Raw genomic sequence first — 22,509 nt, forward strand, 5'->3', positions numbered from 1 at the left:
TTTACAACTCATTAATTCTTTAACAAATGCAAGGGTTTGCATAATTTCCTTCGTATAAAACTTCCCAATTGAATTATAATTAAATCAATGAATTAAATGGACGAATGCTAACTCCAGCCAAATTCATACCTTATTCTGAAATACCTTCCTAAACAATCAATTTCACTTGGTCATGAAGGTAACCGCTTGATAATAAAAAAAATTAATTATTCCTACAATTGCAGGTCAACTCGGTCAGAGCAATAATTCATCCAACATATCTGAAGTTAAATAGTCCAAAATATATACATATAGAAATGCTCCAATGTGCATTGAAAGAGCTAATTTCATCCAGTGTAAATATTGTTAGAAATACAATAAATAGCATAGTGACAGATGACAATGCAGTACCTTTTTAAATTTTCCTTGACGTTTTGATGCAGCCTGCCCCTGGGAGTCAGAACAACATACTGTAAGAAAACATGCAGACACTGCACAATTTGGAGTCCTTTTCTAATACATCTTGGAGTTCTGTTGGTACCCGTTTTGAAAGGAAACAAAAACTCCCAACTCAAGATCTACAGTAAGAATTCCCTTCCCAATGTTTACTAAATAGGTTTATAAGCCAAATCCAGCAGACTTTATATAAATTTCAAGCAGGTGAGAAAAGCTAGACCTTGATCTAAACAGATGTAATGAAGCATAACAAAATTTTAGATCAAGCTATACTGAACTCTCCTACGCCAAACAGTATTCTGCTCTGTGGTCAAAATCATTTTGCTGTGACTGATACGGGCAAAAATAGAATTGCCAAATATTTCAATTCAGATGTTAACATTTTTAGAAGTGTGACATGCACACATTTACAATTGATAATTACTGATTTACAGTAGGAAATATATGGCAAATATATTGTATGTAAAGAAATATATGGGTTGGAATTAGATCTACAGAATGTAAAGAAGTGAAAGCTACATAAAACATTAACCATTTCGATTCAGTTAAATCTTTCCAACAATATTAAAATGGAAAATTAGTAATTAAACAGAGAATGCTCTGTATTCTGATGTGTTAACAACACGCAAGTTAGACAGCTTGCAACTGTATCCTCTTTATCCATACTTCTTACTCTTTGAATTTGGCGATTTGTAGGAATAGTCTACAAGTGGTGGTTATATTCCTAACTCACTCTTAATGTTTTGTCTTTTGTATTTATATGGTGCTTTTACACAAAGTCAAATATATTTCACATTTATGCAGGAATGAACAACAGCTCATTTAAAAAAAAGAGACATGTGTTCTGTCTAGAAATGCCTGAATAATATAAATCATTCAATACTAAACATCAAAACCAAACAACCCGAGTTCAATTATTCCAAGAAGCATGCATAAGCAGAAACCAGTAAATAACCCTGGTATTGCTGACTGGCAGTATTACAGAAGCAGAGTCAAGCAGCTTCAGAAAGAAACAGACAAATTAGATGAAATACACTTCATTGTAGAAGAAAGACCAAAAATCAGCAGATTTAGAAAAGCTATGTACTCACAGCTTTCTTTCCTAGTTCGCTCTTTGACATTGTTAAAGTTCCTGAAAGGTAACAACCTGGTCCCGTTCCTTTTGGAATTCTAGAATTAATCATGCAAAATTGGATGACAGCACAGAGAAAAAGAATGTGATACCATTTCAATGCAGACATTACCCCGACACATCAAGTTCAGCAAATACTGCAGGGAAATTACAATTTTTGAGTAAAATAAAAGCATTAAGCTTTGCCTTTAAAAGATTACATTCAATTGCCAACATCAAGAACTTGGATGTTAGTTGTTCATTTTGAATGTCAAAAATTGTACTGCTGAATTTATATAGCATATACCCAGTGAAAATGTATTTTCTTGGAAGTTTGCCATGTGTGCAAACCCACTTTCCTGTAGTTTCAATTACGTCTGTGGATGGAGATTTTAAACAGTAAGCCAGTTTGGTTTGCTTGCACATACTTACTCAGGCAGGTTCCTCACATAACTCAAGTACTAACCCCTGCATTTGCTGATCTATGGTGAAACTAAGGTAAAGTACTCACTACTTCTTTGAAAGCGAATTTCAGCAGCCACTGAAAAATCTTTTGACCTCTAACTCCTGACACCCAACAGAGGCCGTGAAGATTGCAAATACGAAATATAAAAAGAATAGGTGAGTTAGGAGCAGGAGTTGGCCTCTTGGCCCTTCAAGCCTGCTTCGTGCTTCAATAAGATCAAAACTGGTTTGATTATTCAGTACTTCTGCACATAAACACATGCTTCCAACTCCTGAACCAATATGATTTTTTTCCATCAAGCATCAAAAAGATGCAGGGGTAGGTTACTGCTGAAATCCTTTTCTACGCTTTGCTATTTCCTGACTAGAGTATGACAACACTGACCTGGTCAATCTCTCATCACCAGCTTACATACACACAAGCTCACCTGGAACTCTGCTGCCCATATCCTGACTTGCACAATGTCCTGTTCACTCATCACTTCCAAGTTTTTATTCTCATTTTCAAATTCCCTCCAGGACTTTGCATGGCCCCCAGTCACACAACCTCTATATCCACTTCTGGCTCTACAATTCTGGCCTCTAGTGAACCTTTTCCATCATTGTACCAGTGGCAACCATGTAGTTAGCGGTTTACCCTGCAAGGTCGGAAATTCCTTCTTTAAATTTCTCAACTCCTCTTTTAAAATGCACTTTACAACCTCGACAGCCAAGGTTTTGGTCATCTGTCCTAATACTCCCACGTGTGTCATCAAATTCTGTTTCCCAATGTTCCTATAAGGGTCTTGTGACATTCTGCTATCTTAAACACGATACATAAACAAATGCAGTTTTATTGCTCAGATTAAGGTTCTGATGTATCAATGTTTACTTACTTATCATCAGGAAGAGAAGTAACAAAGAAAGGCTGTGAGGAATTTGGTGGTAGGGTTAAACTGCTGTTTTTTTTCTTGCCTAAAAGTGCATTGCTGTGATTGTCGTAAACATCTAAATTCAGAGGATTGGGAAGTCTATGAGATACAATGATTGGAAGGTCCTTAAGGCGTTCTAGCTCACTGAGCTGTAGATGACGCACTTGCAACCGGATTGTGTAGTCTCCCTTTTCCAACTTCAGAGAATACTGTTGCAAACAAAAAAATGAAAGATATATATCAGTTTTGTTCTCTAGAAACTTAATACTAATTTTCAGCTTAAAACATGCATGAATTGATGTGTTGCTTTAGTATAAATAACATTTGTTAAGGAGGGAGACTGAAGGCTAAAGAAACAATTTTAAATAACTTAAGTGCAATCAATACTTTACAGACTTACAGACTAATTTCATAGTTCAAGGCCACAGATTGATTAGCACTTCAATAATAGTTTAAAAAGGATATTCAAAATATACGGTGCCATAGAGATGCACAGTGAAGTGATTATTCTAGGCCATATTCTATTGTCAGCATTTTGATGACAACTGTTCATTTTTATATCAGCAAATAGATAAATAGATTTTTAGAGCTGGATGTTTCCCCTTTTCTTCTTGGCTCTGTTATTTTTGTACTTTTGCTTTTGTTTTAATTTTTGTTTCTTAGATGGATGTTTTGGTTTTTGTATCTAAGATCGTTGTTTGTTTTAAAATTTGAGTTTTTGTACCGAAGATGGTGTCGAGTATAGTGACTTTGTATACTTTTCACTGTACTCCTGCACTTGAATACATGTGACAACAGAAAATAATTCTAACAAGTACTTCAACAGTAGGTGATCCACAATCCCTCTAAATACTACTGGTGTGGCAGGGAGCTGTCAGAGGGTTGGGGCAGAGAATGAGGGGGGAGAGAGAGAGGACTAAGAGGAGGAGTTTGGGTAGACAGTGGAACCCCACTGCTGCCATTAAATCAGTGTGGCATTTTGATCAATGATTAACGGGGTAGATGACGAAAGGATGCTTCCCCTGTTGTAGACAAAAACACTCAGACATAAAAATGAAAAAGGCCAAACTAAGAGGGAATACAATGCCAAAAACAATTTGACATTTGATCAGAATTATAAACATAGTAATAGCACCCAACAGGAGGACTGTTTTATAGAAACTATGCCCACATCCCACAAATGAACTAGAAAACTCTACTTCCTTTATACTTGAGAGAGACAATAGGAATAGGAACTGCAGATGCTGGAGAATCCGAGATAACAAGGTGTAGAGCTGGATGAACACAGCAGGTCAAGCAGCATCAGAGGAGCAGGAAGGCTAACGTTTCGGGCCTAGACCCTTCATCAGCCTTCCTGCTCCTATGCTGCTGCTTGGCCTGCAGTGTTCATCCAGCTCTACACCTTGTTATCTCTATCTTCCTTTATACTTAATGCTTTGGTATGAATTTCAGTCCCACTCCATTGTAGTTACCTGATGTGGGTAGGCATCTCCTGAGCCCATCAGCTTTTTGTTTTGGTCATGTAGCATCCATAGCTGGCTATCAAATTCTGACTCGTACAGTAGCTCACACAAGAGGGGGCAGCTGGCAGTAATCTCTCCCGTCTTTGGCTATAGTTAGGAAGAAAAAATGAGTCATTATTACCTAATGATAAAAATCTGCAAAAGATCGTACATATTTTTCAAAAACAATCTTTTTTGTAAAATTAACCTTTAATGAGGGGATGTTTTCCAGATTTCTCTCCTTGCATTTTATTAACAAGTCCTTAATACCATTAGAAACCAAACTGCAGAGGGAGAATATTTTAATTATCGAAACTTTGGAGAGTAAAGGCTGCAGTTCCAACTGGTGCCATCTGCTCCTTTATTGACTCTGGTGATGTGTTCTCAGTTGTAACAGACTGTTTTATTTTTAAAGGGAATTGTGTACTTGAGTTAGAAATGTTAAGACTGAAGTTCTTTTGAGGAAGAGACTTCATTAAACTGAGTATAGTTCATCGCAATCTAACAAATATCCAATGTAGACTTCTATTGTTCCGCACAAAATAAAATGCCTCCAAATTTTGATATTTGTGACATGATTACATCTAGAACGTCAATTCTGTGATAAACAAGGAACTGCAAATGCTGGAAATCTGAAACAAAAACAAAAAGTGCTGGAGAAACCCAGAGGTCTGGCAGCATCAGTGGAGTGAGAAACAGAGTTAACAATTCGGGTCCAGTGACCCTTCTTAAGAAAAGCTCCTTCTCAAACAGGGTCACTGGACCAAAACGTTAATTCTGTTTCTCACTCCACAGTTGCTGCCAGACCTGCTGAGTTTCTGTGGCACTTTCTGCTTTTGTGACATTAGTTCTGTGGGTGTTGATATTACACAGACATGTCAATTCACTGCTGAAATAACATCCATTCATCAGGTCAATTTACAAGTGCTCTATTCATCTTTTTGCAGACTCATGGCAACAACCATGTCAGTGGACGCAAGATCGCACCGAAGAATGGCGACACGGTTCCAGCTGTGGCAGCATGGCTCCAGGCCATGGCCCGGGTACCTCATAGCGGTGTCAGTGGCATTCCGGCTATGGTGCTATGCGGGGACTTGGAGCACCCGAGTGTTTGCAGACTGCAGGATGGACATCGTGGCTTTGTTTTTTCTGACAGCGAGTTTCCGTGTCTTTTGACTGTTTCTTTTACTTCTACTTCTGGTTTTAATCCTGTTTTTTGAAGACTAAGGTGGCACCAGAAAATGGCGACTGTGCGCACTTCTCACTGTATTCGTGTACTGGAGTACACGGGACAATAAAATCAAAATCTATGTCTAATACTCAGCAAGGTTCCTATGTGAAACAAGACAGACATTTTCAGAGATAACAAGGTGTAGAGCTGGATGAACACAGCAGGCCAAACAGCATCAGAGAAGCAGGAAGGCTGACGTTTCAGGTCTAGATCCTTCTTTAGAAATGTCTGAAGGAGGGTCTAGGCCTGAAACGTCAGCCTTCCGGCTTCTCTGATGCTGCTTGGCCTGCTGTGTTCATCCAGCTCTACATCTTGTTATCTCAGATTTTCCAGCATCGGCAGTTCCTACTATCGTTCAGACATTTACAGTCCTGTCTCTAGATGCACACTGCATCCAGTTCTGGGCGCCCTATTATAGGAAAGATGTGGATGCTTTGGAGAGGGTTCAGAGGAGGTTTACCAGGATGCTGCCTGGACTGGAGGGCTTATCTTATGAAGAGAGGTTGACTGAGCTCGGTCTCTTTTCATTGGAGAAAAGGAGGAGGAGAGGGGACCTAATTGAGGTATACAAGATAATGAGAGGCATAGATAGAGTTGATAGCCAGAGACTATTTCCCAGGGCAGAAATGGCTAGCACGAGGGGTCATAGTTTTAAGCTGTTTGGAGGAAAGTATAGAGGGGATGTCAGAGGCAGGTTCTTTACGCAGAGAGTTGTGGGAGCATGGAATGCGTTGCCAGCAGCAGTTGTGGAAGCAAGGTCATTGGGGTCATTTAAGAGACTGCTGGACATGTATATGGTCACAGAAATTTGAGGGTGCATACATGAGGATCAATGGTCGGCACAACATTGTGGGCTGAAGGGCCTGTTCTGTGCTGTACTGTTCTATGTTCTATGTTCTATGCCATTGTTGATTTTAGCCAGTGTGCAATTTCGGCATGCTGTTGGCAGGTCTGCTGCTTGAAATGACAGGAACTAACTGCTATCTGGCACCAATTCAAGTGGCCCTGGCAAATTTGCCAGCACTTGGATAAAGTGCAGAAAGTGGTTGCAAGGTGCTCTCAAAATACAGCAAGGCAGCTAACTCTGAGATGCAGCTTCAAAGCAAAGACTGGGACTCTATTGTGCAGAGCTCAGAGAATATTCTTCAAGAGAACACACACACAGACACACACATGGGTAACCTTGAATTAGTTCTTCCACTTCTGATCCTCTTCTCACCTGACTTTACTTGAGAGGAATAAACAAAATCTCCTCTGTTCAGGGGATGACTGTATCCCACCTCAGTCAGGGTCCAATGGTAACTGTTAAAAAGTATAAATTAAGTCTTCTCACCAGGCAAGCCCCTGGGCAGACCAGAGCCTGGAGCCTGAGGAGGAGCTGGGTGCTTGCTGCCACTGACGCTACTGCCTTCGATTCTTTAACTACTGTTGCTGCAACCTGATCCCAGAACCCGTTTGGGCAGGGCCAGCTCGCAGGCTCTGATTACCAGATCCCTCACCGGATCCAGGAACCCGCTTGGGCAGGGCCTGCTCGCAGGCTCTGATTACCACATTCAGGAACATGCTTGGGCGGAGCCCGCTTGCAGGCTCCAATTGCCAGATGCCTCACTGGATCCCAGAACCCGTTTGGGCAGGGCCTGCTTGCGGGCTCTGATTACCAGATCCAGGGATGTGCTTGGGCAGGGCCCGCTTGCAGGCATCAATTGCCAGATCCCTCACTGGATCCCAGAACCCGTTTGGGCAGGGCCTGCTTGCAGGCTCTGATTACTGGCTCCGAGAACTCATTTGGGCAGGGCCTGCTCGCAAACCCGGATTACCAGAGCCAGGAATACGTTTGGGCAGGGCCTGCTCGCAGGCTCTCATTTCCGGATCCCAGGACATGGTCAGGTAAGGCCCCTTACTAATGCCTCGCCAAAGGGAAGGGTTTTAAAGTGAAAGATAGAAGAAAAAATAAAAGCACAAAGGTAAAAAAAATGGCAGAAATGAACAAGCTCGGGTGCCCAAATGCAGCTCTGCTTCTCCGCTCCCATCTTGCTGTGCTACCAACTGAACTACTGCTGACAGCATTTCATAGGACAGATTTTATATAATAACCAGGTAACAGTGAAAACATTCAACTATTATGGTTTGTGTTTGTGTGAAAGAAATGGGTCAGCCCTGATGTAAAATGAATGCATGTAAGGAAATATAGGTCAGCTCCAGTGGATAGAAATTCCAGGTGAACTGCTTCCACTACAACAGTGTCAGAGCAGACCCCTCATAACCGGGCTGGGTGGTGGAGGAGTCGGGCTCCTGAGCCGGGACCTGTCCACTCCAACCGCTGTCTTTGTCTTTTTACTTACCTTGTGTCCTGAGCTCAGATGGCATCAGCAAAGATCCCAAGCGCGCAGACTGGTGCAAGCCCTTACTTACTTTGCTGGGGTGAGCACAGGACCTGCTATCAGGTTTGGCGGCTGCTACGTTGGCGGAAGCGACATTGGTGAGGTAGGTCAAGTGGTGAAAGACGGCATCTGAGGATTGGTGCTTGGTTATTGATTGGGTCAGGTGCTGGGAAAGTGGTGGCAGAAGGGCATCACAGTGATATTGTTGAGGTGGGCCCAGTGGTTGGAGATGTGACTCTGACATTGTTGGGTCTGGGACAGATAGCGGTGACGTGGTGGTAGATGCGAATCAGCTCAGCGGCAAAAAAAATGCAGCTTGAGGACTGGAGACGTTAATGCTGGTCCGGTGTAGATGGGGATAAGGCGTTGAAGGAGGGAGGGTGGCATTGATGATGAGCTGGCTTAGGACTAATGGATTCTCTTTAAGCTATATCTTTCCTTTTATGTTAAAGCTATTTAAAATGGCGCTGGATCATGGTGACAGCGAAAAAGCTTTTCACTGTATTCTACTGTTTTTCTCACTAGATAATAAGCAAGACAATAAAATTATTCATTCATTAATTTGGCTACCAACTCTTAAATGACATAGATAGGGTAATTTCTTCGTTTGCTCCTAGTGTCTAAATGGTAACAATTTCTATTCAGACTTGTAATTTAAAGCTGCTCACAGCCACTCAATCTTTCTTTAATTTGCAATACTTACTTGATGGAAGTTGTAAGTCAAAATAATCTCAAAGAATTGGCGGTTATTTGGTAAAGTATCCCGTAGTCCTAAAGGCCTGGTTTTCGAACTTACTGGTCTGAAATTTAAAAAAAGATACGGTCCATTAAAAAATCCAAGATTTCTGATGAAATTCAATATCTTTGCCTCGGTAATAAATTCTTCATTTATGTGAAGGCAATTTTGGTTTTAATATTTGTTTTACATTAAAAACATCAAAGTAGAATTCACTATATCACAAAACTGAAAGATAAAAGCCAATTCGATGAAATAAAGTATTACTATTTAATTTGCATCGAAACAGCTGAAAATGCTTTGCTTCAAGTTTGTAATGTGTTTGGAAACTATTATTCCACGTTCAAAGTGAGTTCGGGATGCTGTAGTTCCAGGATCCTCTCTCCACAGCATTGGGTTTAAGCCTCTTATTTCATATCTTCTCAGTCAGTGAGACTGAACTATTTATTTATTGAATTATTATTTAATTATTGTATGAATTCCACCCAGGAACAGCACCTAATTAAGCCATACTTCAACTTATTTACTCTTATTCATGCTATCACTAACTGCAGCATGAAGTCCTCAAATGCCTTACTTGCTAACTTTGTGAAGATTAGTCGTTGCAAACTCCCACAAAATTAATACACACCAAAAGCAACTAACTTCGTTCTTGTCCATTTCCAATTACTAACTATGCCCTTGCAAATCAACTTCAAAATCCTCCTTTTCGCATTCAAATTTCTCCACATGATCTTGCTCTATCTTAAGTGGAAATCACTCTTCAGTCATACACCTCTGACATCACTTTTCATTCCTCTGTTTGTAAAATACACCGCTCCTGTTCATCATTTCCCTATCTTCCAGCCATCATGGCATTAATGAGGCTGTTAAGAGGAGTTGGCCTGTTCCCATTTCCACCATCAGGATCACGGCAGAGGGCTGAAATAGATTTGCTGGTCACAATCAAAAACAGAAATTGCTGGAAAAGCTCAGCAGGTCTGGCAGCATCTGTGGAAAGAAATCAGAGTAAATGTTTTGGGTCAAGTGACCCTTCCTCAGAACTCAATGCTGGCCATAATGCTTGGCCTGTTTGTTTTTTTCTGCTCCTGATCCTGGTAAGGATCCAAGCCATGGAACATAAGAAAGCAAAGGAATAAACTGCAGGTGCAAGTTCAACTTGGGAAGTATGAAATGGTGGCCACTGAAACATAGTTGCAAGGTGGTAAGGTCAGATGGAAAATTAGGATAATGGTTGGAGAGGTTGAGTAGCCAAAGTCAATAAGGTGGTATTCATTTTAATCATAAGGAAGAAAAGACAACTACTGGAAATTTTCTGGTGGAGTTAAGAAATGGAAAATGATTTAAGACTGCAGTGGGAGTTTTACACAGGTAGAAATACAAAAGGAGGGCGTACAGAAACAAGTAAAAAAGTAAAACTTGTCACAAAGACAGAATGAGTTTAACTGGGGACACTAACTTTTGTACAAATCATTATAATCAGGTAAATTTCTGTAAAAACAATGTGGCAAATTTCTTGCCTCAGCTCAGGATAATTTCCTGAACAAACTATGTTAGCACTGCCAATGTGGTATACCATATTAGAATTAGTAATGAGCAATAATTGACAGTCTAAAGCTGTGGGAAATTTATCTAAATGTGATCATAATATGATCAAATTCAACTGTAATGTTTGAAAGGGATAAACACTGCTAAGATTCTAAATCCAGGTAAGGTTGAGCATAATGCGATGGAACCAAGACCGGTGACTATAAACAGAGTAAATCTTTAATGGGCAGAGGATAGCAGGCTAAGATTGTATCAGCGATAATGGGAACTGCAGACCCAAACCCAGCCCAGCCTGTCTCTGCCTCCCTAACCTGTTCTTCCTCTCACCCATCCCTTCCTCCCACCTCAAGCCGCACCTCCATCTCCTACCTACTAACCTCATCTCACCTCCTTGACCTGTTCGTCTTCCCTGGACTGACCTATCCCCTCCCTACCTATACTCTCCTCTCCACCTATCTTCTTTTCTCTCCATCTTCGGTCTGCCTCCCCCCTCTCTCCCAATTTATTCCAGAACCCTCTACCCAAACCACTCTCTGATGAAGGGTCTAGACCTGAAATGTCAGCTTTTGTGCTCCTGAGATGCTGCTTGGCCTGCTGTGTTCACCCAGCTTCACACTTTATTATCAAAGGATAGCAGGCTGGTGGGAGCTGGCTTAACCAAAATATTGTAAGACTGAACCAACTTACATTAAGGGGCAAGAACTGGATTTGTTATTAAAAAAACCTTGGGTCACTACAGAGGTAAAAACTGAACCTGAAAGAAAAAGCATGCAAACAAATAGCAGTGATCCATTGAATGGAAGCAATAGATATATCAAAGGATGACAAATCAGGTAGTCATTCCCAAACAAGGGATTATGAAAAGAGATATGCAAAGGACAAATGGTTTTCTCAACAACATTGCAAAAGAAAGAGGACCATCAGAAGCAGTAATAGTCTCTTGATAACTGCATATTGACGTAGCAATTGAAAACAAGGAAATGGAGAACATTTAAATAAATGATTCATGCTGAGCTTTCAAAACAGATAGGGATAGCAGGCTGTTCCAATGAACCGAACATTGAATCAGAGTTGATAATGGATCAAAACTGAGCTAAACAACTATTCATTGTTTTTATTAACAACTACATAATGGGATAGAAACCTACTCGTCCAAGTCTACAATGATGCAAAGAACGGAGGTATTGTCAGTCGTATAACGGGTGTCTAAAACTATAAGGAGATAGTAACAGAATAAATATGTGAAGAGAACTATTGCAAACAGATTTAACAGTAGTCAAATGCCCAGTCAGCCACTCTGGATCTAAGAAGGAGAGAACAAGAGTATTTTCTCTAAGGCGAAACGTCAGAAACAGTGGAGGACCAAGGAGATGTGGGGATTCAGGTACGTAGATCATTGAAATTTCTCAAAAGTTAAGCAAAGGAATATAGAATACTGCCCTTCATATCTCAGGGCGATAAGATAATGGTCTGATGGATAAAACCTAAAACTTTAGCTGTACAAATTTTTGATTAGATCAGATCTTGTCCTCTCAGCAGTGCTGAACACCACTATTTAGGAAGGATACATTAGCCTTCAGGGGGAATACAAGAGAAATCTTCCAGGATATTAAGTGTTAAAATTAGGTGGTGAGATCACACAAATTAGGGATCTATTCTCTGGAATTTAGATCGCCAAGTCATTAACTCAAAGTTTATCAAAAATTTGAATTAGATTGTTTGGGGGTGAGATTAGGAAGAATTTCAATTTGCAAAGAAAGACAAAAATTTGGAACTCTCTCTTCATTTGGCAATTGATGCTAGATTAATTGCTAACTTTAAATCTGAGATTGATATATTTCTGTTAACCAAAGGAATTAAGGGATATATGACAAACATAGATAAATTATATCATAAATCAGGTGTGATTTCTTTAAAATCTTTTATATTCCAAAACCTGCTTTTAAAAAGGTTTATGTAGTTTTTTTGCAGAGTAAGAAATTTTGATTCTTTTTCCCCTTCGGCAAAATAGTAACTAGAAATACTGTACTGTTGAAATAAAGATACTAATTTGACCATAAATGCTTTGAGACTTTGCTAGCTTTGATTGTTAACAATTGCATAATCTCTGACTTGGAAATTAAATGTATCAGAAACACATACAAGTAAATCACGCCATACTTATACTTCCAAATGTTCCAGGCACTAGAAAGAATATTCAGAGGAACTATATCCAGGATTATCTGGAAAACCTTACAATAACTTAATTGCTAGATTTATCTAAGTGTGAAGCAAAACCATTAACATATAGCTTTACCCCAAACACTGTCACAGATCCTATAAAAGGTAAGGCCATATGAAGTATAATTATAATTGTTTAGGATCACTTAGTCCTAAATAGAAGTTGCTATTTACCTCAAAGATTGAATCCAGTTCTTGAGACTTATGGTGGGAGCAATATCCTCATATTTTAGTGTAGAACTCACATCAAAACGAGTAATCCCATCTGATGCATGCTAAATTGAAATAACACATGAAAAATACATACATGATGTGGACTGAGGGATAAACATTGACCAGGTCAAAGAATATTCTTGCTCTCCTGTGAGTGTATTTTCCTTACATACTTTCTCATGTTTGCTCAATTCTGCACATTGTTATGTTCTTTTCTAATAACAATATACTCCACACTGACCCTGCTATTCCTTGTATTTCCTCAAATTTAAATGTCCCATTGATTAGCCTCATAGTTTTACTTACATAATTCCACAGCCTTACCTCAGTTTTATTTTGAAAGAATTATATGCTTGTGGCTTTTACTTTTCTATTTAACAGACTCTTTAAAAAGACCGACACAACTAACACCATTTGACCTTCTTAAAATTTTCAAAAAGTTTCCATTTTCAACTCAATATTATGTCAGGAAAAGAGTTTTAAGAACTTCCCACGTTGCATAAAAGCACAATTGTTCATATTTATTTTGCAATTATAGTTTCCACTCAAAAAGATGTTGACTGCTAAAGGAAAAATTTCAATTTTATCCAACACACTGTTGAAAAATACAGAAGTTCTTTCAATTTAATGCGGCTTGTCGAGTATGATTCTGCATCAAACACTTGACTGAATTTGCTCCCCTGGAAAACCAAAGAAGAAAAAAGAATTGCAAAATCAATGTATGAGAATAAACTAGTAGAACAGTACAAAGAAACCCAAAAGAATATTAAAGATATTGAAGATAGCAAGGTAGTCAAAGGAAGGAGGACCAACCTTGTCATCTTTTTGGGGAGGCAGAGCAAAACTAAAGGGCTAAATTATTATTTTGCATCTGTCTTTCCTGAAGAGGATACTGGCAATGTTGCAACACAGGAGGAGCAGCAGACAAAATGCATAGGATAAAAATAGATATAGGAGGTACTTAAAATGCTCCGAGTATATTATCACCCTGTCCAGGTGAGATGCATCTGTTATTACTGAGAGAAGTAAATGCGGAAATAGTGGGTACAAGCCACAATTTCACAATCATCCTTAGGTAAGGGAGTGAGGAGGTTGTTACATCCTGATGCAAATTGGCAAAAGGTTTAAAACCAGCAACTATAGCTGACACCATAATATCAATGCTCAGAGTTGATATTCTGGAACAGCTTTTGGAAAATCACAGGTTACTAAGGAAAAGTAAGCAGAGTTTTGTGAAATAAAAAACATGTTTGACTAAGTTAATTAAGTTCTTTAATGAAATAATGGAGGGAGTTGAAGAAGTGCAGTGACATGTGTATGGGCTTTCCAAAGGTATCAATGGCACATCATTAACTGGTTGGCAAAAGTGAACCCAGGGGATTAAAAAGCCATTGACATCATGGACAAAAAAATTAGCTAAGGGCCAGGAAGCAGGGAAGTAGTGAATCATTTTTATTTAAGGTTTGAGGAATGTATCTGATATAACGTTCCTCAGAAGTTGTGTAATAGGACTGTTGATTTGTTTTTGATCTGCAAGACCTGAATCTGAACTTGGCTGCATAATTTTAAAGGACTGCTGGTGATGGAGCAGTCAAGGAAGAAGACAGTGAAAAAGTTGAAGACTGTGTAGAAGGTTGAGAAAGTTGATTAAAAAGACCTGCAGGATCCTGATTTTATAAACAGAGGCATATTGTTGTAAAATGATAAAGTTATACTAAACGTTATAAATCAGTGACCAGGCCTTAACATTCTTCCAAGATCTAGTACTCAAGCTAAGACCTCACTGAGGGCGCAGAGTGGATTTACTGAATTGATTGCAGGATGCTAGACTTCAGTTACCCAGAGAAACTAGAGGCTACTGTGCGTTCCTCAGAGCAGACCCAAGTTAAGGTGCGACTCAGTAACTGTTTTTAAAATGATGGTGAAAGATTATCCTTATTCGTTCTACCTAAACCTAATTCCAATGGCAGAAGGATCAGTCATTGTAGGACATAGATTTAAGGCAATTAGAAAGTAACAAGGGATGAAATGATATCAAGATAATAAAATGTGAGGCTGGATGAACACAGCAGGCCAAGCAGCATCTCAGGAGCTCCTGAGATGCTGCTTGGCCTGCTGTGTTCATCCAGCCTCACATTTTATTATCTTGGATTCTCCAGCATCTGCAATTCCCATTATCTATGAAATGATATCAGATGGTTTTACAATGGAGCTATTCTGTTCTGAAATGTGCTGTCTCAAAAAAGTGATCAAAGCAAATTCAATAGTAATGTTCCAAAGGAAACGGGTAAGAATTGAAAAGGAAATTTGTGCAGGGCACAGGATAGGACTAATTGTCCAGGAAGCAGTAACACAATGGGCTGAATAGTCTCATTCTGCACTGTAAAATTCTACTACATCATCAAAAAATACTTTATAATGCTCAGACACACACTTTCAGGTAATATGGAAGACAATAAATATTTATTATAAATAATATTTAAAATAAATACATTTGAGATGGGGCTTGAAAGTTTTTTTGCCAATGAACAATTAAAATTTACATTATATGATCTGCTTCTGCAACAAATCTCAACTACATACAACATTAACTAAAGCTCTATTCCAGAGATACTTCAGATTTGACTTAAAGAATTGTACATGTTTTCTCAACATTGAATTATAAAGTAACAACTTACAATGTGCAACTGGGAGGGGCTGCAAAGAAGACCACGAAATGAAATTCTGTAGTTGATAGAGACATCACCAAGGCTGGCCCACCAACGGGCAACACAAACCTCTAACGTTTTGCCGTACTAGAAAAGGTAAAACAAAACAGATATTTCAAAAGCTAATGTTGAAGAATTAAAATAACAAAAATCGTAAGGTTTTACCACTGTCACATTTATGCTCACCAAAACTGGAAATGCTTCACAAGATGATCCTTTCTCCAAAAGTGACATGAATTTGTAAAACTCATTAGTGCGATAGGCCTTTTGTTTTTCAAGCTGAACTGCATGGAGGACAAACTTCGAAGGAACATCAGGCGAAAGTGAAGATATGACGATCTCTGTTTAAAAGAAATTGAAGTCTTAAAACCATCAGAAATAGACATAAGCACTTCTCCCGTTCCTGGAATGGCTCAAAGGCATCTGTACAGCTTTTGGAATTGAATGAAAATTTTCCTTTGATATGAAAGTATATTGCTTTTGCAGTTCACCTGGAGATGGAAGCGAAGACAAAGTTTGGGCAAAGAATGCCAGGGCTGTTTGTGGACAAAGCCGCAGTTCACCTCTTGGGCCAAGAGAAACCCTTCAGAAATGGTAAAATAATTGTGCCTGGGTCTCTCCTGGCTCAATTTTAAACTATTCACTCGCCTGCCTTGTGTCAAGCAGGCCAAGTTAAAATTAATCCTCTAGTTCTTCATTACTTGCAATGTTTTAGTGAGAATGCTGTTCTGTCACTTACAATGTGAAACCACTTTGCTGGATTCAAAGGGATAGATAAGTATTCACGCAGAATAATAAATTTTCCATGATCCCAACTGTAAAGGTTAAACAACAAACTTTTTAAAAAGTATTTTAAAAAATTTACACTTCTATACAAAGTATGAAGTCCTTACCAGCCCAAGTAGCACCCCAAGGTACTTCAATGAAGTGTCGCCTGATTTGGCCAGGCTTAAAGTAAACATCATTGTAACTAACTTCATAACCAGAGGTCTCATGTAATCTGTAATCAAAAATGGTACTAGTTATAAAGCAATTCAAAGAATGAATTGGCATTTAAATTAACCAAACATAATGATTTATACATAATGTATGTGCTGGCAGCAGGATAGAAACTTGACCGGTGAGCCTGACGTCAGTGGTTGGAAAGCTACTGGGGAATAGGATCTATTCCCATTTGGAAGAAAATGGGCTTATCAGGGATAGGCAACATGGTTTTGTGCAGGGAAGGTCATATCTTACCAACTTAATAGAATTCTTTGAGGACGTGACAAAGTTGATTGATGAGGGAAAGGCTGTAGATGTCATATACATGGACTTCAGTAAGGCGTTTGATAAGGTTCCCCATGGCAGGCTGATGGAGAAAGTGAAGTCACAAGGGGTCCAGGTTGTGCTAGCTAGATGGATTAAAAAAGTGGCTAGGCAGCAGGAGACAGAGAGTAGTAGTAAAAAGGAATTTCTCAAATTGGAGACCTGTAACCAGTGGTGTTCCACAGGGATCTGTGCTGGGACCACTGTTGTTTGTGATATATGTAAATGATTTGGAGGAAGATGTAGGTGGTCTGATCAGCAAGTTTGCAGATGACACTAAGATTGGTGGAGTAGCAGATAGTGAAGGGGACTGTCAAAGATTACAGCAGAATATAGGTAAACTGGAGAGTTGGGCAGATAAATGGCAGATGGAGTTCAATCCGGGCAAATGCAAGGTGATGCATTTTGTGAACTATACAGTAAATGGAAAAGTCCTAGGGAAAATTGATGGAGAGAGAGATCTGGGTGTTCAGGTCCATTGTTCCCTGAAGGTGGCAACGCAGGTCAACAGGGTGGTCAAGAGGCATATGACATGTTTTCCTTCATTGGGCGGGGTATTGAGTACAAGAGTTGGCAGGTCATGTTGCAGTTGTATAGGACTTTGGTTCGGCCATACTTGGAGTACTGTGTGCAGTTCTGGTTGCCACATTACCAAAAGGATGTGGATGCTTTGGCGAGGGTGCGGATGAGGTTCACCAGGATGTTGCCTGGTATGGAGGGTGCTAGCTACGAAGAGAGTTTGAGTAGATTAGGATTATTTTCATTAGAAAGATGGAGATTGAGGGAGGACCTGATAGAGGTCTACAAAATCATGAGGGGTTTGGTCGTTTGGATAGCAAGAAGCCTTTTCCCAGAGTGCGGGACTCAGTTACTAGGGGTCATGATTTCAAAGTGAGAGGAGGAAAGTTTAAGGGAGATATGCATGGAAAGTTCTTTTCACAGAGAGTGGTGGGTGCCTGGAACACGTTGCCAGTGGAGGTGGTAGACGCAGACACGTTAGCGTCTTTTAAGATATATTTGGACAGGTACATGGATGGGCAGGGAGCAAATGGACACAGACCATTAGAAAACAGATGACAGGTTAGACAGAGGGTCTCGATCGGTGCAGGCTTAGAGGGCCGAAGGGCCTGTTTCTGTGCTGTAATTTTCTTTGTTCTTTGTTGATTGAAAAAATTGGAGCAGAGTAATCTGAAAGGTGGGGTGGCAAGCCAGACTGGAAAAATGGGACAAATGTAGGTTTTTTTTTAAAGAGGTTCTGACAATGGCATTTTTTAAAGAAGACGGGAGGGTACTAAAACAAAGTGGACCAACAAACATGGGAGCTAGGTATGCCAGCCGAGTGCTCTAGAAGTGGGTAAAGGTGAATCAGTAACTGACCGTCAGCAGGGGAGAAAGGGGCAAAAGAGGAGAAAAAAAATCATGGGCTTTTTTTGCTTTTGGTATTGGAGGATGGATAAAGGATCCAGGAAAGATGGAATAGCTAATGTAACTCGAGTCATTGTTTTCACTAACAAGATGCTGCTATCAGTCCAATTGAGCAACAATGCGTGTTATTTTCAGTGTCTGTGTGGTGCCAGGTACATATGGTCCAGAGACTGACTAATTAAATCAAACAGCACATTTCTTTGTTGTTTACAATAGGGACAATACAAAACATACTCCACAAAGCCAGACTTGCAAAATCCAAAACTAAATGTCTACTGTTACTCAGTCCACCACTGAGCAATACATGCTGGGCAATCTCAAGTGCACCAACAGCTACATCAACACCTAACTTAAGGTCCAATATACAACACAACTGATTTATGCTTGCTAGAAATGACATATATTCATATACAGGGATCTAATCTTTTCAATCATTTCAATTTAACTGAATTACCCGAAAACTCAGCGAACCTAAAGTTTCATTGCTTCTCTATGCCTTAACTAATCAGCCATCTTTTTCTCCCTTTGTGGTGGTGGAATTTCATGGAAACATGTCAAATTCTGAAAGAACTAGAAACATTAGATGCAGGAAGGATATTCCTGTTGGTGAAGGAGTCCAGAATGAGGGATTACAGTTTAAGGATGAGGTAAACCTTTTAGGAATTAAAGAGGAGAAATTTCTTCACCCAGAGTGTGAATTCACTACCACACAAAATGGCCGAGGCCATAATATGATAGGTTTTAAAGAGGGAGGCAGTATAGCTCTTGCATCTAAAGGGATTAAGATATATTGAGGGGTGGCTGTGAGATGATAGTATGGGGCTCATTGATCAGCTAAGATCATACTGAATAATGGAGTATGCTCAATGGATTGAATGGCCTCCTGCTCATATCACATCTTCTACAATGCAAACAAGCTTTGAAGGGACTTAAGCAGGCTGAGTGAGTAAGAGCATAGCAGTGAAAGATAATATGGATTTGCTAGAAGTTATCACCTTTGGTCAGAGCAACTAAGGCACACAGCATAACTTCATTGGCGAGAGATGGGAGGTACTGATGCTCAAAGAGACCTCAGTACCCTTGCTCATAAGTAACAGAAAGGATACGAATATGGAAGCAATGAGGTCTTGCATCAACTGTACAGGATACAGGTGAGACTGCATCAGGAACTGCACTGTGAGAAGTTCTGGTCCCTTTCTTTAACGAGGGGTATAGTTGCAGAGAGGGAGCATAGCACGGTCTCATCAGATTGATTCCTGGGATGATAGGACTGTCCTGTGAAGGAAAACTGAAGCATCAGGTTGTAATCTCCCAAGTTAAAAATAAGGGGCATTTCATGGAAAGTCATTAGACTTTTAATAGGACAGGCAGAGCAAATGTACAAGGACATTTCCTTAGCAGTGGGGTATTGAACCAGGGGCCACAGAACATATGACAAGCCAGTTAGAACCACTTCACACAGAAGACGGTGAATCTTTGGAATTTTCTGCCCCAGAGGACTGTGGATGTTCAGTCATTAAATAAGTTTGAGCGACAGAGCCTGATAGGTTTCTAATTACAAATGACATTAAAAGGATATGGAGCTAGCGTGGGAATGTGTGTTGGGTTAGATGATCAGCCATGGCCTGTAATGATGGAGCAAGATCAAAGGGCTAAATGGCCTACTTCTACTCCCAGGTTCCTATGAAAAGTTGGCAATGTGTCTTTTTTAATAATCAGCAATATTCAAGTTCGATACCATCAAACAAAATGATAATGGTCCTTTTAGTTGCTGAGTGATGTAATTGCTGTGGAATCCCACAATCATTTGTCGAAGCTTATTCCTTGCCTGAGAAAGTTTGCAAGGCAACCCATTTGTTGGGAAGCTATTTTCCTTCTTTTATTCCATTTTCATTGTCTCCTCTCAATAAAACCCTCATCTGTCTCACATACCCTAAATTCCCTTTTACCCTGAACCGAGTCCAATTACCAACCCATTTGATTCGGCTTCCCATAATTTAATACCCTGGAAGATAGATGGTAATGTAAATCTCCCACGCAAACCTGATAACACACACTATCAGAATGGCAGGAGCAGAATAACACACAATACATGATGCAGGAGACAATGAGAAAAGGTATTTAAAGCAGCCTGACAATTCAAGGCACGTAATACAAGTCTACACAACCAAAGACCACTCAGAGTTTGACTGGCAAGGAACTTTTCATATAAGAACGTGTTCATTAGTTTTTGGATGCAGCTTAGAAACCTAGCATTAAGTTAATCCCCTCCTCTGTGTCAGCTGTAGTTTCGAAACAGTATTGTCTCCAGGTCAGAAGTTAATGAGTTCAATTCCATTTCAAGAGCTTCGTGGAAAATGACTCAAGAGCTAATCAGGCTTACTAACCTTATTGGTACTGTGACTGTTACTGGAAGTCTGAATAAAGGGCCTGCATTAGGAGTTGTGATATCATATCCACAGATCTGCAATAAATGAATAAACTGATCATTTCTTCAAAATAATCAAATCATGCATTACACTATTGCTTTTAGGTTTTAATTGTTAGACACAAGCAATGTTGAAGCTAATCAGAAGACCGTAAGCACTTCACCTGAGCAACCCAGTGTGTCTACAGAAACAAATGCTTTTGATGTGATTGTGAAAACAGAATTTCTCATTCTCCATTTTTCTGCATAATGAATCTTTTTTATAATTTGAATTATGTAACACATAATGCACAATTTACTGTATTTTTTTGGCTCACTTGTCAAAACAAAACTGGACAAAACTGCATACAGCAAAGTTAAGTTTCTGATGATCTATTAAAGTTGCACTTGCAAAAGACTAAATACATTTATAACTGCTTTGTAGCAAAGCTTTAAACAGTAATTTCTTGCAGGAAAACAATGTTGCAACTTTGATACAAAAACAGAAATTTTTGGCAAAGCTCAGCAGGTCTGGCAGCATCAGTTGAGAGAAATCAACATTTCGGGTCGAGTCATGATCCAAAACATTAACTCTGATTTCACCGCACAGATTCTGCTAGATTTGCTGAGATTTTCCAGCAATTCCTATTTTTCTTTCTGATTTACAGTATCTGCAGCTCTTTCCGTTTTTAGTCGCACTTTGATCTTTGGCAAGGGTGTAAAATGCGTTGTACACATCTGCTTCATGTTCTGATTTTCCTCTCTTTGGTCAGTTAATCCAATGCTGTCAGTTTTATAAACAGGAAGCCAGCCTGTCTTCCCCTGTGCATTGCTGAGAGTCAACTTCTCAAGGACTGTTCCTTTTTGGGTACATCAAGCAGAAACAGGCTTTTAAAAGAAGATGACATAACAAGGTGTGGAGCTGGGTGAACACAGCAGGCCACGCAGCATCAGATGAGCAGGAAAGCTGACGTTTCGGGTGTAGACCCTTCTTCAGAAACGTCAGCTTTCCTGCTCCTCTGATGCCTGGCCTGCTGTGTTCATCCAGCTCCACACCTTACGATCTCAAACTCCAGCATTGGCAGTTCCTAATATCTCTTTTAAGATGTTTTGTGCGTATTTACTAAATAAAAGCATGATTTAGTCCAAGATACCTCAGTAAAATGCACGCCTTCACGAAGGCCACGTGGATCCACTCGTACGGTTATATGTCTACATTGATTCATCAGTTCCAAGTGACTAGGGCACTGAATCCAAGAAGTATTGCATGTTAATGCTAAGTGAAGTTGCAGGGATATTCGTTCGGAGTTTTCTAACAAAAAAATGAAAATTTGAAAAAGTGAAAAAATTAAATCGAACACTGCTCTGCAATTTTGACATAACTACAAGGTTGTTAAAAAGTGCATACAACTGAATCCCCTGTCATATTGCTCAAGGTAATGTACAATGCTATGATATGCTGCTTTTAAGAACTCATTCTAGCAAGCAAGGTATTATTCCACTGTTGATGTGAAGTTGGATCTCAAGAGTATAAAGTGTAATAGTTAAATAAAAGGAGATGATGCCAGACTTTGTTTTGCAGAATGTATCAATTGGCAATCTTAGCTTCCACATGCAGTTAGTACAAATCTGACTCAAACATTGGCATACACCTTCAATTTTATAAAGAAATCATGCTAAAATTCCCTTTTTATCATATTTTAGGAAGATATCAACGTAACTATTCAAAAAAGATGCTATTTTCTTTTGTAAAGACACGACGGTGGCACCGTGGCTCAGTGGTTAGCATTGCTGTCTCATAGCACAATGGACCCAGGTTTGATTCCACCCTCAAGTGACTGACTGTCTGTGTGAAGTTTGCACATTCTCCCCGAGTCTGCATGAGTTTCCTCTGGGTATTCTGGTTTC

The 22,509-nt window shown here is 39.6% G+C and overlaps 1 protein-coding gene across 4 annotated transcripts in view; it reads right to left on the reverse strand.

Moving 5' to 3' along the window:
* The window catches only part of tpp2 (tripeptidyl peptidase 2), a 110,417-nt gene that overhangs the window by 48,685 nt on the left and 39,223 nt on the right, over nt 1-22,509 (reverse strand). For 3 of the 4 annotated variants that reach the window (XM_048533525.2, XM_048533527.2, XM_048533528.2), the window contains exons 14-24: nt 21,756-21,913; nt 20,582-20,658; nt 16,355-16,461; nt 15,648-15,802; nt 15,432-15,548; nt 12,715-12,815; nt 8,740-8,836; nt 4,395-4,532; nt 2,887-3,131; nt 1,527-1,605; nt 391-429 (exon numbers count right to left, since the gene is read on the reverse strand). In XM_048533525.2, coding sequence (XP_048389482.1) covers nt 391-429; nt 1,527-1,605; nt 2,887-3,131; nt 4,395-4,532; nt 8,740-8,836; nt 12,715-12,815; nt 15,432-15,548; nt 15,648-15,802; nt 16,355-16,461; nt 20,582-20,658; nt 21,756-21,913 — 1,313 coding nt within the window. The remainder of the gene's footprint in view (nt 1-390; nt 430-1,526; nt 1,606-2,886; nt 3,132-4,394; nt 4,533-8,739; nt 8,837-12,714; nt 12,816-15,431; nt 15,549-15,647; nt 15,803-16,354; nt 16,462-20,581; nt 20,659-21,755; nt 21,914-22,509) is intronic. The other variant, XM_048533526.2, reaches the window with a different exon arrangement.

The sequence above is a fragment of the Stegostoma tigrinum genome, chromosome 6 (assembly GCF_030684315.1).
Source record: "Stegostoma tigrinum isolate sSteTig4 chromosome 6, sSteTig4.hap1, whole genome shotgun sequence".
Classification (NCBI taxonomy): domain Eukaryota; kingdom Metazoa; phylum Chordata; class Chondrichthyes; order Orectolobiformes; family Stegostomatidae; genus Stegostoma; species Stegostoma tigrinum.